The sequence below is a fragment of the Vigna umbellata genome, chromosome 1 (genome assembly GCF_029865625.1).
Source record: "Vigna umbellata cultivar VRB3 chromosome 1, Vumbellata_1.0, whole genome shotgun sequence".
NCBI classification, from domain to species: Eukaryota; Viridiplantae; Streptophyta; class Magnoliopsida; order Fabales; family Fabaceae; genus Vigna; species Vigna umbellata.
Window position 1 is genome coordinate 5,252,909 of NC_142165.1, and position 15,586 is coordinate 5,268,494.

General features: G+C 33.2%; 2 protein-coding genes across 2 annotated transcripts; both read left to right on the top strand.

The window, feature by feature from the left end:
- Nucleotides 1–2,220: 2,220 nt before the first annotated feature.
- Nucleotides 2,221–9,247, top strand: TIC110 (translocon at the inner envelope membrane of chloroplasts 110). The gene is made up of 15 exons (XM_088092225.1): nt 2,221–2,808; nt 2,903–2,962; nt 3,163–3,286; nt 3,390–3,458; nt 3,571–3,669; nt 3,961–4,027; nt 4,378–4,442; nt 4,582–4,676; nt 4,878–5,005; nt 5,097–5,197; nt 5,603–5,819; nt 6,027–6,181; nt 7,229–7,354; nt 7,444–8,421; nt 8,789–9,247. The coding sequence occupies exons 1-15, from the start codon at nt 2,351–2,353 to the stop codon at nt 9,029–9,031; spliced, it is 2,985 nt and encodes a 994-aa protein (XP_087948351.1). The 5' UTR covers nt 2,221–2,350; the 3' UTR covers nt 9,032–9,247.
- A 3,510-nt stretch (nt 9,248–12,757) lies between these two features.
- LOC124836924 (cationic peroxidase 1-like) lies at nt 12,758–14,730 on the top strand. Its single transcript, XM_047312171.2, has 4 exons — nt 12,758–12,992; nt 13,307–13,498; nt 13,738–13,903; nt 14,029–14,730. Exons 1-4 carry the CDS (start codon nt 12,780–12,782, stop codon nt 14,412–14,414), a joined length of 957 nt encoding a protein of 318 aa, XP_047168127.1. The 5' UTR covers nt 12,758–12,779; the 3' UTR covers nt 14,415–14,730.
- Nucleotides 14,731–15,586: the final 856 nt, after the last annotated feature.

The following is a 15,586-nucleotide window of genomic DNA, read 5'->3' on the forward strand; positions in this document are numbered from 1 at the left end:
GGAACTTCTTGGTGAGGTTGAAGTACGTTTAGAATGAATGCAGGAGCTCACTCTTGGAGGTTATCTTGAAACTCCAATGATCTTTCATTCTCACACAGAGGATTGATCCATGTCGTGAGGAGTAACATGAGGTCTTAGTCTTGGGGGCTTCCAGCATGCTCCAAGGCCTGGAACAGACTAATCTTGTGAGTGTGGTAGGATAAAACCCGTTGGCAATGACTTTGCAAAGCAAGATAAGTCACCACAAGTGTACAACCCGCCATAGCTCGACAATCATTCTAAGTCCGAACAGTCCATTCATAATAAGTATCATGCATAAAGTGTTTGATGATTGTGTAATGATATGTTTGTTGTATGTAACATGTTTTAAATGAGTTTATATATATATATATATATATATATATATATATATATATATATATATATATATCGATCCTCAATTGTAAACTAGCTTACCCTTGCTTTTTTGTTGCTTGTCTTTATATGTTGTTTCTCTTTTGCTATGATCACCTAATGGTGTGAGCTTAGGGATTCAACTTTTCAGTTGTTCCAGCTAAAGGTGAGGGAGAAGCAGGTGAGTTGTTAGATACATGTACAAAAGTATATCTCTTCTTTGAAGGAGGTTTGTTTTACCTAGTTGTTCTTTTAGCATCTATGTAATGTTTCATTTTGATAATTTTATACTATTAAAATGGAATGTTACCTAGAGAATTGTTTTTATTTAAAAGATCAATTATACTTTGTAATGTGAGGTCTCTCCCGTGAGAGAAATAATATACTAGAAATATTACTTTCAACTCACAACTTTATACATTAAATTTATGATCTTTCTCTTTATATATTATAAATTTTATTTTTTTCCTTATTTTTAAATATTAATTTAGTCTTTACTTTTTTGAATTTTTTTCACTTCCGTTTTAATATTATTTTTTATTTAATTAAATCTTAATTTTCTTTAATTTATTTTTTTATTAATATTATTTAAATAATTAACCTATAGAGGTGACTCTAGTTTATTTAATAAAGAGTTTTGAAATGAGGGATTAATTCCTCCACCACCTTAGCTCACTCATATCTTCCATCCTAATCTCTTTTCCTTCCACGGTACCTTCATTAACTTAAACAAATAACATCACCAAAAAAACCCAACTAGAAATAGAACACTCCTAAAACTCATCGGGAAAAATATTCCTTCACAGATATAGTTAAAAGGTCAAGTTCACCTAAAACTCTATCATCCACAACAACCAAATGTATTACGAAATTGAATTAATTAAATTGATGTGTTTTATTCTTCATATTCACTTATTAGCTTCTATTGAGCCACTCTAACATTTTCCCAATTATATTAAAATACTCAACCAATTTGTCAAACCATAAACACAATCTTCGAATAATAACATTGTAATATACAAAAATTAACAAATATATTTTTTTATCAAAGGTTATCTCTACTTTCTAGGAAATCAAAGTAATATAAATATTGTTAGTCTCCTCCATCCTATTTCGATACTCAAATACATCAATTACCAAGTAACAAAAATAATTTCCCAAATGCTTTGTTAGTATCTTTTTTTGTGATCGAGACCACAAAATCAACTTCATAACCAAAGACATCTAGAAATCCCAATACTTATGCACAAGATCACGGGATTCTAAATGAATCAGAATAAAAATTACTCATATTTTTAGTTATATAAAAAAACTATTTATAAGTAACATTTATTTACCACTTTATGAATTCAATGATCTATAACTATATGAAAAATATTAAAAAGGGAAACAGGATAATATTCACCTTCTTCCCGATAAAATTTCGTCATCTTTTATTCGGAAACACTAGTGAACAATTTTTAGTGTGAAATATATCACTAAACTCATTTTCATTTTTCAGTGAAACTTATAGAGTTTCTCAAATTCCAAACTCATTCAATATTAAAATTTCACTCTTAGTTTCAAAGCAAAAACTTTTTGATTGTAGTTTGAACTTTCATTCTCTCATATAAAGTTTATCCGTGTAACACTAATAATAATATTTAAAAAATGTTAAAAACACACTTTTCCACACACTCTAGGAATGTATTCTATTGAATTAGGAAGAAATGTGAAATTGAAGGGTCGAAAAAACTTTTGAATAATTCTTATTGAGCCACGTGTACGATTTGCATTCTTCATAAGATGATATAAAATAGGAATAGCCCAACCCAACCCAATAAGGACGTTATCTTCAAAACAATCTAGCCTTCCCTCTTTCTATCTCCATTTCTCCTCTTTTCGTTAAACCCTATAATCACCACTGCACTTCACTCTCCCCTCTTCTCCTTACGACGTCGTTTAAGAGGGAAAAAACATGAACCTCTCCACCCTCACCTCTTCCCACAACCAACGTCCCCTCCTCTTACCCTCTCCCTTCCACTCCAGACGACGTCGTTTCAGAGTCTCCCTTCCTCGCTGTTCCTCCGACACTGCCTCCGCTCCTCCTTCCACGCAGCAGCAGAGCCCGCCCAAGGACCTCAAGGGAATCGAGGTCCTCGTTGACAAGCTCTCGCCGCCCGCCAGACTCGCCACCTCCGCCGTCATCGTCGCTGGCGCTGTGGCTGCCGGCTATGGCCTCGGCTCCCGCTTCAGCGGTAATCGCTATGCTGCGCTCGGTGGAGCTGTCGCTCTCGGAGCGGCTGGCGGAGCTGCGGCGTACGCTCTCAACGCCTCGGCTCCGCAAGTCGCCGCAGTGAATTTGCACAACTATGTCGCCGCGTTCGACGACCCTTCGAAGTTGAAGAAGGAAGATATTGATGCCATTGCGTCGAAGTTAGTTTCCATTTCTAATAATTGACCGTTCTATTTTTCTTTGGTAATCTTGTTGATGGTTGGGTTTTTGATTTAAAATTGGTTAATTTCTCAGGTATGGTGTGAGCAAACAAGACGAGGCATTCAAAGCTGAGATTTGTGATATATATGCTGAGTGAGTGACAAATTAGTGTTGTTGTTATTTAAGTTGAAATTTGTGATTTATTCAAAAAATTGACAAGTTATGATTGTCATTGTTAATTGTTAATGAGTTACATTTGATAATATGTAGTCCGTGTAGGGATATTGAGTTATGATATTTGGCTGTTTGATTTTTTCACTGAATGATTAATTTGTTTATAACGTGTTATTCAGGTTTGTTTCTTCTGTGCTTCCTCCTGGTGGTGAGGAACTTAAAGGTGACGAGGTTGATAGGATTGTTGGTTTCAAAAATTCTTTGGGAATTGATGACCCGGATGCTGCTGCTATGCACATGGAGGTATTTTTGAGTTTATTTTATGGGCATCGGTGGAGATTGAGTGTGTATTGTGAGAGTGAAAGCGCTATGTTTCTTACTGGTTTGGTGCTTGTTGATTACCTAGATCGGGAGGAAAATTTTCAGGCAAAGGCTGGAAGTTGGGGATCGTGAAGCTGATGTTGAACAACGCCGGGTACGTTTGTTGTGTTGTAATGTTATCTTAAAGGGGTGGTGGCAATACGATCAGGGGTTTAGATGAATAATGGATACTTGGAGCTTGACCATTGTTAGAGTCTTCAGTGCAGGCATTTCAAAAGTTGATATATGTGTCAAATCTTGTATTTGGAGATGCATCGACTTTCCTTTTACCTTGGAAGCGTGTATTCAAGGTCACCGATTCCCAGGTATTTGTTACTTATGTGGTAATGGTATGCTGGTTTGTGCAGTGTGATATTATTATGCAATTGTAGTAAGATTTGGAGCATAGGCTTATAGTTGTTTTTAGGCATTTGCTTAAAAGGCAAGAACTAATTTGCTTCACAAAATGCTTTTTGCCATGTTTGTGAACAGTGGCACGCTGAGATGAATGTGATCACATTTCTCAAATAATTTTTATTTGTCCTCATTGTCATTTTTTCAATTGCAGTGTTTTTGTTATTTTTCATTTGACTAGCTGGTTATAATCTATTTACCAGATTGAAGTTGCTGTACGTGACAATGCACAGCGTTTGTATGCTTCCAAGCTGAAATCAGTTGGCAGAGGTAAGTGTGTAGTCAGTGATTCCTCTTTTTACTACTACTGTATCAAAATTGATGAACTAACTCTCTGAAGTCACAATTTTATGCTTTAAAATTTTTCTTATTAATGCAAGTTCGTCTTGCACACTTTTAACAGTCATATGTATATAGTAGTGGATAACTGACTGTAAATGGTACCCCTTTTTTATTATAGTGCATCTATTTCTTATTAAGTTTTGCCTTTAAACTTTGTATTTATTCTGTAATTCTCTAGAATTACTGCTATCCAAATTAATGAATTCTTTTTATAGCAATTTTGTAGAAATTTTAAATTAGGTTTGCTTCATAAGTGCTAACCAATAATTTCTTGCCAGATATTGATGCAGAACAACTTGTTGCACTGAGAGAAGCACAACGTTTATGTCGCCTCTCTGATGAGGTTCATTTTCATTATTTCTTCTTTCATAAGTCATAGATAGTTTTCAACTTGTATGGGGTAAACCCCTTTATCTTGCTATAAAATAGTTCCTTGGTGTGGTGTAATCTTTTTATTAATTAAAGGAAAATTTCCATTGAAGCTTGCTGAGAACCTGTTTAGAGAGCAAGCAAGGAAATTGGTTGAGGAAAATATTTCAGTGGCAATTGGCATACTTAAATCTCGCACCAGAGCAGTGTAAGATTCATGATTCTTCTGCTTTAAAATATTCTTTTTTGAGGGATCAGTTCATTGCCAGTTTTCATCACTTGCTGAACCAAAGGTGGTTCCACATAAAAATTATAATTCTGGACATTTTTTTCATTAGAGTTACTAATAACTTTTACAAATGACGCAAAAATAGGATTTTCAATATCTGATCATCTTTAAGTTTTTCAGTCCTGGAGTTAGCCAAGCAGTTGCAGAGCTTGATAGGGTACTGGAATTTAATAACTCACTTATCTCATTTAAGAATCATCCAAATGTGGATCGCTTTGCCCGTGGTGTTGGTCCAGTTTCTTTAGTTGGTAAGTGATGTGATTATTCAGTGTCTGTGTGTATGTTCTTCTCTGTTTTTAATCTAAATTCTTGATGTTTTCCAATTCATTTTTGACATAGGCGGTGAGTATGATGGTGACAGAAAGATAGAAGACTTGAAACTCCTTTACAAGGCCTATGTTTCAGATGCTTTGTCTGGTGGTCGCCTGGAAGATAGTAAGGTAAATGACCATTACAATTGGATATTAAGTGTGAACTTGTTCAATTCTTTTCTCAATAAACTAATTTATTTTGAAGTTTTGGTTGTGCTAGTGTTTTCCAGATTTATGTTCTGCCCTCTGTTTGAGTAATTTATTTTCTAACAACTAACAACTTAGATTTTGGGTTAGTTGGTTGGATTTGTTGACTGTTATGTACAAGGTTAATATTCCCCTTCGAAATAGATATGTTTCCTAATCTTCGTTTCATGAGTTACCATTCAGATGAACAAAGACGCAACAATGTTGAAAACCATGATATTTGTCTCTAAAGAGTTGTTATTGATATAAGATGTGAAACTTGACCTTGAGAACACTGTTGTTTTAACATAAAAATTATATTTTGAATATATTGATTTTATGTTTCAGCTTGCTGCACTAAACCAGCTAAGAAATATATTTGGACTGGGTAAACGGGAAGCAGAGGCCATTTCACTTGATATTACATCGAAGGCATATCGCAAACGACTTGTACAGGCTGCTGCAGAAGGTGAACTAGAAATGGCAGATAGCAAAGCAGCTTTCCTTCAAAATCTATGTGATGAACTTCATTTTGATCCACAAAAGGCTAGTGAACTTCATGAAGGTAAAAATCATCATGTTTTTATGTTCTGTCAGTTTATATTTATGTGCAATTCTTAAATCTTAAGATTGTAAAACTTGTGATGCAATATTCAATTCTGTTTCTGCTTTCTCAAGGTGGTTAACATTTTACATAGCGTAGTTGTCTATTTTTAATATCACATATTTATTAGATTATAACACAATCTAATGCTAGTTTGTTATTCTTAAGAAATTTACCGGCAAAAGCTTCAGAAATTTGTGGTTGATGGGGAGCTCAGTGAGGAGGATGTTGCTTCATTGTTGAGATTACGTGTAATGCTATGCATACCTCAACAGACTGTTGAAGCAGCTCACTCGGATATCTGTGGCAGTCTGTTTGAAAAGGTAGTTAATGTTTCTTTTTCCCTCTCGAATTTCTTGGTCCTCCATGGGTGTCAAATTAGTGAAGTTGTTACATATTTCCTCCTATGAAGAAGTAGGATTAATCCATGAATTATACAGGCTGACAATACAATCTAATCTTGTTAATGGTACTGTCAACAATAGTTGACATGTCAAGTGGAGTGGTTTGCTGTTTGTACAATATTTTAAATCCTGGATCGAGGCTTGGTCCGACCCAAAAATGTTATACATCCACTATTTTGGATTTTTTTATATAGTTATGATAAACATTACTTAAAAATGAATTACATTCATAATTATTGGAAAAAAACGTGTCCTGAACAAAACATTTGCCTAAATGCCATCAAAAGTGAAATACTAGTTTTGTAGAAAAAAAAATCATCAATCATCTAAATCCACAACCTTTTTAAAATTCTCACTAGTATTACAGTTGGAGATTTCCATTTTAGATATTGAAATCCCGCAATAGCCCTAACTTCTTTGTTCAGAGGGCTTATTTTGAATTGAAACAAAATGCCACTACAGCTGTTGTTCAGCCAGCTATTTGGTCTGCTACGGCTGTAACTAACTGCTTTGCTGTGCCAGCCCCTGGAGGTAGCAGGGCTTCTTTGAGCCCTTCCACTCCTCTAAAGCATAATATTTAATAAAACCCCGGTTGTAGGACGTATGCAGGGGGTTCATTCAGGATATGCTTGTCAAGGAGGAAAGAAATAGAGAATGAAACAAAAAAGAAAGAGAAATTTGGGGATGTGTTTTCACTTTGGAGGGTCGGTCTATTACTGCATGAGAAGTTACAACTGTTACATTTCAATGTGGTGATTAACCTTTTATAACGTATATGAAAGATACATTGCTGTTACTTAGGCCGTGTTTTCAATTTGCACAAGTCTAAATTACTTAGTTAATGACAATGATGTGAAGGAAATGGGTTTGTTCTTTTCATTCTGTTTTAGCATGACATATGTTTCAATCTCTGCCAGAATGTTCAAAAGCTTTTCCAGTTATTACTAATTCATGTTTCTTTGATAGGTTGTCAAGGAGGCAATTGCATCAGGGGTTGATGGATATGACGCTGAAATCCAGAAAGCAGTAAGAAAAGCAGCACATGGCTTGCGACTTACTAGGGAGGTTGCTATGTCTATTGCGAGCAAGGCAGTGAGTATCAAGTTACAAAGAAACCCAATACTCTTTATCAAGATTTGAGTAGGCTTGAAATTTACTATGGTGTTTTTTTGGCATTACAGGTAAGGAAGATATTTATTAATTACATAAAACGTGCCCGAGCAGCTGGAAATCGTACAGAGTCTGCAAAAGAACTAAAGAAGATGATAGCTTTCAACACCTTAGTCGTAACTAAGTTGGTGGAGGACATTAAAGGGGAGCCAAGTGAGATTTCAGCTGAAGAACCTGTGAAAGAGGAGGAAATTACACTAAATGAGGATGACGATGACGAATGGGAGACGCTTGAGACACTGAAGAAAATAAGACCTAATGAAGATCTTATGGAAAAGTTGGGCAAACCTGGTCAGACAGAAATTAATCTTAAAGATGATCTTCCTGAAAGGGATAGGACTGATCTTTACAAGACATACTTACTTTTCTGTCTTACTGGTGAAGTGACAAGGGTTCCATTTGGTGCTCAGATCACTACAAAGAAGGATGATTCTGAGTATCTTCTTCTAAATCAGCTTGGTGGGATCCTGGGATTGAGTGGTAATGAAATAGTGGAAGTGCACAGGGGTCTAGCTGAGCAAGCTTTTAGGCAACAAGCTGAGGTAATTTTAGCTGATGGACAGTTGACAAAGGCCAGGGTGGAGCAGCTTAGTAACCTCCAGAAGCAGGTAGGCTTACCTCAAGAATATGCTCAGAAAATAATCAAGACTATAACCACTACAAAAATGGCAGCTGCCATTGAAACTGCTGTAACCCAAGGGAGGCTCAATATAAAGCAGATAAGGGAACTTAAGGAAGCCGATGTTGATTTAGACAGTATGGTATCTGAGAACTTGAGAGAGATCCTCTTCAAAAAAACTATTGATGATATTTTCTCATCTGGTACTGGAGAGTTTGATGACGAGGAGGTATTTGAAAAAATTCCATCAGATCTCAACATTAACAAAGAGAAAGCAAGAGGGGTTGTTCACGAGCTTGCAAGAGGTAGACTGTCCAACTCGCTCGTTCAGGCAGTGTCTCTACTGAGACAGAGAAATCGTGGGGGAGTGGTAAGTAATACTCAAAGCTTCATGTTGGATTATCTAAAATCAAGTTGGAATGTCTTGGTAACAGATCTTAAGTAGATGATTACGTCTTTAGGTTTCACACTATAAGAAATTTATTGTGTCTAAAACGGTATTATGACTTGATCAAGTTTTAGTAGTTTTTGCACTTGTAGAAGATTCCATACTAAATTTTAGTAATACTTTATTTCAGAATAAAACATTTCACTTTAAAATAAATTTTATCCAAAATGAATTTGCAAAATCAACCTGATTCAAAATCAATTTTGCAAATGTTGATTAAAACAGATTTTTTGGTTTGGTTGTCATGAATGATTAACCAGGTGTGATTGCTTCTTGCCTTTTGGTGCAGGTTTCTTCACTGAATGACTTGCTGGCTTGTGACAAAGCAGTACCCTCACAACCAGTTTCATGGGAAGTGCCAGAAGAGCTTGCCGATCTATACAGCATATACTTGAACAGTGATCCGGCTCCTGAGAATCTTTCTCGCTTGCAGTATCTGTTGGGTATAAATGATTCCACAGCTGCTGCTATTGGGCAGATGGGAGATAGATTGCTCAATTCTACTGCGGAGGAAGAAAACTTTGTCTTCTAGGTTCCTCATTAAATGTTTTTGTCATTAGGCATACATACTGGAGTGGCCGCAAGTCCTCTTCATTTTGCCATTTTTTATCGGTAGCAGAAACAGAATATCACGATGTATAATCTTTGGATTAGAGATGAGTGCAGTCTTGAAAAATCTTAGATGATTTTTTTTTGAGACAGTTGAGTTTATTGTGTATGAATGAAAATAAGTTGTCATTATCTTGCATAGACAAGTTTTTTCAGAGTTGTGAACCATTGGTTGTTTCCAAGTTTATGACTCAGCTCAACTCTAATTCCACATTTAAGTTGCAAAGTATGAGATCGTGATAGGGAACGTATACGCCATCCCCGCTTCATATGTTTGGAAAAGGAATTCTTTTTCATCCTGTGTTTACTCCATCCAATTGCGCCAGACTTCTATATGTTACATTATAATATATAGTTTAAGACGTGTTTGGATTATAAAATGTAATATATAGTTTAAATAATAATATATACTTTAAAATGTGTTTGATAGAGAAGAAGAAAATGGAGAAAACATAAGGTAAAAGAGAAAATAAAAGCAGATAAGTTAAAAATAGAGTGCTAATCGAATGTATTTGATAATTAAATAAGAAAATTATTTGTTGTTTTAGGTTAACCTATTTATATTAATCATAAAATTTTATATTTTTTTAGACATGAAAGATAACACTCGTATCATCTAATTACTAAAAAAATTGAAAGTACTTAAGATAAGAAAAAATTAATTAAAACTTAACTAATAATAGCATGCACATTATTATTATATCATAAGTTAAATTTCCTTAGGATAGTGACAGTGATACTTACAATACTTATACTAAATAGTCAAACTGAACCTTATCCAAAGTTAGCAACAATTTGTTTTTGCTTTGAATGATATTTTTGTTTTAAAAGTGCATGCATTGGAATTTGAAAAGTGATTAATGGTTTCAAATAAGAATTAGTGGGGTGTTAGCAAAATGGAATTAAAAGTACTTGGAGTAGGTATTATTGCATATAGCCAAATTCTAATGAAAATGTAGCATCTAACTGTTCAAAATAGTCAAAGCTCGCCTTAATGGCTTCACTCTAAGCATTAACCACATATCTCTTACAAATATATGCCATTCATTAGTCTTTTTTATTTCTTTCATATAAACTCTTCCTAAATATTTTTAAAAATTATAAGTTGGAACAAATTTCTCTATTAATAAAAGTTATTATAGTAGATTGAATGATATGATGAAAAAATGAATGACTATTTTTATTTCTGTAAGTCAATTTTAATGAAAAGGTCTCAATTCCCAGAAGTCTATTCTCAGCACAATGTATCCAATATTTGACAATGATTTTATTTTATTTTATTCAAGTATTTATAAAGCAATTTATTCAAACATACTCTAATTACTACTATTATTAAAAAAAATGATTAAGTACAAATTGGTGACATTATCTCCAACTTTTGCTTTAGAATTGACTTATCACCCAATACACTTTTTACCTGCTTCTAAGTTCTTCACTTACTCTCACAAACCAAATTTAAATATGTTCTGTTTACTTTTGGGAATTGTTATTATTTATTATTATTATGTTCATCGTTTGAAGACAGGCAATAGTCACTTGGAAGTCATAGTTGAAGCCAACACTCGAGAGTTGCAAGGTTTGGCGGGTTTGCAAAACTTTATTTCTTTAACTTTCTCAAATAATTTTGTTGACTATAGTTTGATTCCTTTTATCATCTGTTCACACTCCAAACAAACTATTTATTTCTGAAATGGAAAGCTGTATAATTCACATAAAAAAGGAAGAAAGTTCTATTTTAATTAATTTGAGACTTGAACAATAATTAATTAAATAATGATATCTGAATAATCGATGATGAATTTATCTTGAAAAACATTGGAATAAGCCTATTTTATTATAATTATTTCCAAGTTTTCTATTTGTTCTTTAAACATTAATTCCATTAGCATATTTTCTTCTTTTTATTCTTAAGAGTCAAATATTGAAAAACAATTCCGTCTCCATTGAGAGACGACTCAGAATTATTTCAATCTTATCTATTTTTTTGAATACTATATGACAATACTGATGTTGCATAGTTATAATTATCAAAGAAAGGATAAAATGTTTGAGTTTGTCCTTTTAGGCTTCCGAATTCATGTATAGTTTCACTGTTTTCAATATAAGAATCACATATACTTTCTTAAACACCACCAACTTACACCAAGCATTTTAATACCACATACACTTTAGTTTTCTGCATGGTTACAAAATATTTCTTGAAACGTGTAAAAACATTGTATTTTCAACTTAATTTATTGTTTTGAGAATAATTCAAGTACAAATCTAAAAATAGAAATGACAATGTAAAAAAAACTCATAAACCTAATATCTCATAAGTTTTTAATTAAAAGAAATGTTAAATGACTCGATAATATATATATAACTTTTTCTTAATATATAAATTCATTAAAGATATATGAGAATCGTCCCTCCATCGATATTTTGGGTTAAAAGATCACTTATTATTTTAGGATTTAGTTTTTAGTAATAAGAATATAGAAAGTAATAGAGCTTACAACCTAATCGAGCATTTTGGCATAAAAGTCGACTCTTATGACAATGGAGGGAAAAGTGAAAGAATATTTGACCAGAAAGGAAATTTGGTAGCATTTGTAACTACTAAGCAGCATTCATGAAGATTATAGGCAATATAGTCCAAGCGTGATGGACCAACTTGCTTCACCATTCCAAAAACTCTTTTCTCTTTTTGTCAAACATTTTGCTATGATTGTTTTTGGAAAACGTTTTGCCTTCTTTATCCACAATATTATACATTTAAGGTTTTTTTTATTGTATTGTAAATAAAAAATTCAATCATTGGTTAATATCTTTATGGGTTTTATCTGTAATTTTCAGTTACTCAAACAGGGTGAAAATAAATGAGATAAATGATTACTCAAACAGGGTGAAAATAAATGAGATAAATGATATTAGATTTTAGTTTTGCACACCTTGATTATTAACTTTGAGGTTTCAAAAGATATAAAATAATTTGAAAAGTTAATAATATAAGGCATTGAGTTTCTAACCAGGATTGTTTTAGTATGTTACAATCAGTAATTAATTTTTAGAGTTTAAGTTCTGAGTGAAGTATTTAGAACGAAGAATTCTACGTTTCATATTGTAGTTCTATTTAATCTTAGTAGAACTATGTCTTACATAAGATAATTAAACAGTATTACTATGCAGTTATAAAGTCTTAAAGTTGATAATATGGCTACTCAACTAATTATCGGTATGCTCTCCAGCAAATCATGAAAATCTAATTTTGAGACTTATAATTCTTCATCATCATATTTTAAAGGATTTTTTTACATTAATGTTAAAAAGTATTAGACCTATTACATCCATTAAAGATAAAAATAATTTCATAATAAAAAACTGAACGCAAATCTCATCTTAAATTTATTTCGTAACATAATATAAGAATCATAGTACCAATCAATATCACACCATGAGACTTATAATAATTTTTTAACACCAATTATGCTAAAAAGTAATTATTATGTATTTTTAGTACACAGTAATCATACCAAAATTAAAGTGGATCATAATTGAGCGTAGATAACTAATTTGTCCATGCATAGGGTCCAAAATGGAGTGCTCATGCCTGACTATAAATAGAGCTTGAGAAGCAGTGTTTGCTTCATAAGTGCAAAGTGCAAAGACAGAAGCATCGTTACTAAACAATGGCATTTCATTCTTATGGTCATAGTTTTTCTTTCTCCATTTTGTTTTGCATGTTTGCCATGGTTACTTCTCAGCTAACTTCAAGTTGCTATGAATCAACGTGTCCCCAAGCCCTCTCCATCATCAGATCCTCAGTTATCACTGCAGTTGCCAAAGAGCATCGCATGGGAGCCTCATTGCTCCGTCTTCATTTCCATGACTGTTTCGTCAATGCATGTTTTCTCTTCCTTCCTACCTTCCTCTTTCTTTCTCACTTTCAACTAATCTCATGCATATATCATTCAAAATTCATCAACTCTCATGAACTTTTCATACAGAATTCTTTCATAGTAGCATTCTTGCACAAATTATACATCATTCTGAAATATTACAAACTCTTGTAAAACGTATGTAAGTAGCATGCATCTAGTGGCCGATCTTGAACAATAACTAATGATTATACGTTTAATACACATTAGAAGTACGAGGTTGCAGTTTTATCCTTGTTGGTATTGCGAACTAATTTGTTAAGATACAACTTGTGTAGGGATGTGACGCTTCTGTTCTGCTAGATGACACTTCAAGCTTTACTGGAGAAAAATCAGCTGGTGCAAATGTGAATTCTTTGAGAGGTTTTGAAGTAATTGATGACATCAAAACTAAAGTGGAGGCTGTTTGTCCCGGAGTTGTTTCTTGTGCAGATATTGTAGCTGTTGCTGCTCGTGATTCTGTTGTTGCAGTAAGTTTAATACCATATAATAAATATGAATATCTATGATATAATGATAAACAAGACAAAGACAATATATAGTGTAATTCTATTCATATATTTGTTTGCTTGTTACACTCTTAAACTTTTGTCGTTGCTACAACTAAAATAGTTATCATAAAAGTACATAAATTTATGATATAGAATTGTTTATGATGATATGAATATGATAGTATAAAACTGTTGTTATTGTATGGATTTTTTCTCAGTTGGGAGGTCCATCGTGGAATGTTGGGTTAGGCAGAAGAGATTCAACCACGGCAAGTAAAGATGCTGCCACTAAGGATATTCCATCCCCACTTATGGATCTTAGTGCCCTTATATCTGCTTTTGCAAACAAGGGATTTAACACCAAGGAAATGGTAGCACTGTCAGGTAAATTAGAACTACTCTCTAGTTAACTATGCATCAAAGTAAGATTATGTATGCAACATTATCAGATGTGATGAATCTTGAGTAATCTAAGTTTTTTCATCTTTCAAATCTTGATGTACATATAGGAGCTCATACAACAGGGCTAGCCAGGTGTCAGCTATTTAGAGGCAGGGTTTATAATGAAACAAGCATTGAGTCAAACTTTGCAACATCACTCAAGTCAAACTGTCCAAGCACTGGTGGAGACACCAACCTTTCCCCACTAGATGTCACCACAAGTGTTCTATTTGACAATGCTTATTTCAAGAATCTCATCAACCAAAAGGGGCTTCTGCATTCTGATCAACAGTTGTTTAGTGGTGGTTCTACAGATTCTCAGGTCACTGCCTATAGCAATGACCCTTCAGCTTTCTATGCAGACTTTGCTAGTGCCATGGTCAAAATGGGAAATCTTAGCCCCTTAACAGGGAAAAGTGGCCAAATTCGTACTAACTGCCACAAGGTTAATTAAAAGTTACCAAGAAAATAAGATGAGCAAAAGAAAAAAACAATGCTCATGCAGTCACAATATATGTGATCTTTCATGTATTATTGTATTTCCTTGTGTATGTTTGGAGATAATACTCTAAGAATTTAAGTGTAAGGCGTTGTGATTAGAAGCTTCAGTCCTCTCAAAATAGAGGGGAATAAAGGAAAGTGGTGTATTGAAATTCTATGGCTTGTTAATTGAAGTCTTTGCATCAATGTATCACATTAACAAGCTGAAAATTTCACTGGTATCAGATTAGTGTATTTTTGCAATTTACTACTATAATTACCATAATGCATTAATAGTGGCTAACTATATACCAGTGAAAAACAGAGAAGTTTGATTAGACAATCGTTTCAACCAGCTGAAAATGCAGAACAGCTTATTATGTCATTCTTTTTAAACTAAATTTGGTCAGTTCCTGGTAATTATCTGAAATGCAATAAACTATATCATCTATATCAGAACATGAAACGCTGCCTTTGTCAATAATTCATAAATTGTTTGTTTGTTACTCTCCAATCAACATTTTGGTTAGTGGGGTTGTTGAGTTAAGTAAGGGGAGTGACTGGTCCATTATAATTTGAGTGATTCTTCTTACACCTCACTGCCTTCATCCTGCACCCCCAATTTTACCTTTTTACCCTTTATTAACAAAAAGTTAAAAATTAATACCGCATTTCGAAGTGCGTTTTAATTAATTTTTTTCTAACCGCACTTCAAAGTGCGTTTCCTATAATTAATTGTTTCTTTCCTAACCGCACTTCGAAGTGCGTTTCCTATTTTAATTAATTGTTTCTTTCCTAACCGCACTTCGAAGTGCGTTTCCTATCTATTTAATTGTTTCTTAACCGCACTTCGAAGTGCGTTTCCTATTTTAATAACCGCACTTCGAAGTGCGTTTTAATTAATTGTTGCAATTAAAATCCAAAATAATATTTAACATTACATATAATAATTATTATTTAATTCAATAAACAATTTAATAATTATTTCAATTTCATAAAAAATTAAAAAACTTAAATAAAATTAAATACATAATAAATAATATATTAAGAAAATAATAATATGTTGAAAAATAAAAAATTCAACAAAATTTAACAAACAAATAAAATAATTCAAAATATATTAAAACAAAACATTTTATTTAACAA

Bases quoted from the DNA above. Each gene is read 5' to 3' on its own strand.
- TIC110 (XM_088092225.1), top strand. From the start codon at position 2,351: ATGAACCTCTCCACCCTCACCTCTTCCCACAACCAACGTCCCCTCCTC. The intron at 3,670-3,960 runs GTATTTGTTACT...TCTATTTACCAG, and splicing joins TCAAGGTCACCGATTCCCAG to ATTGAAGTTGCTGTACGTGA. The intron at 5,820-6,026 runs GTAAAAATCATC...GTTATTCTTAAG, and splicing joins GGCTAGTGAACTTCATGAAG to AAATTTACCGGCAAAAGCTT.
- LOC124836924 (XM_047312171.2), top strand. From the start codon at position 12,780: ATGGCATTTCATTCTTATGGTCATAGTTTTTCTTTCTCCATTTTGTTT. The intron at 13,499-13,737 runs GTAAGTTTAATA...ATTTTTTCTCAG, and splicing joins CTCGTGATTCTGTTGTTGCA to TTGGGAGGTCCATCGTGGAA. The intron at 13,904-14,028 runs GTAAATTAGAAC...ATGTACATATAG, and splicing joins GGAAATGGTAGCACTGTCAG to GAGCTCATACAACAGGGCTA.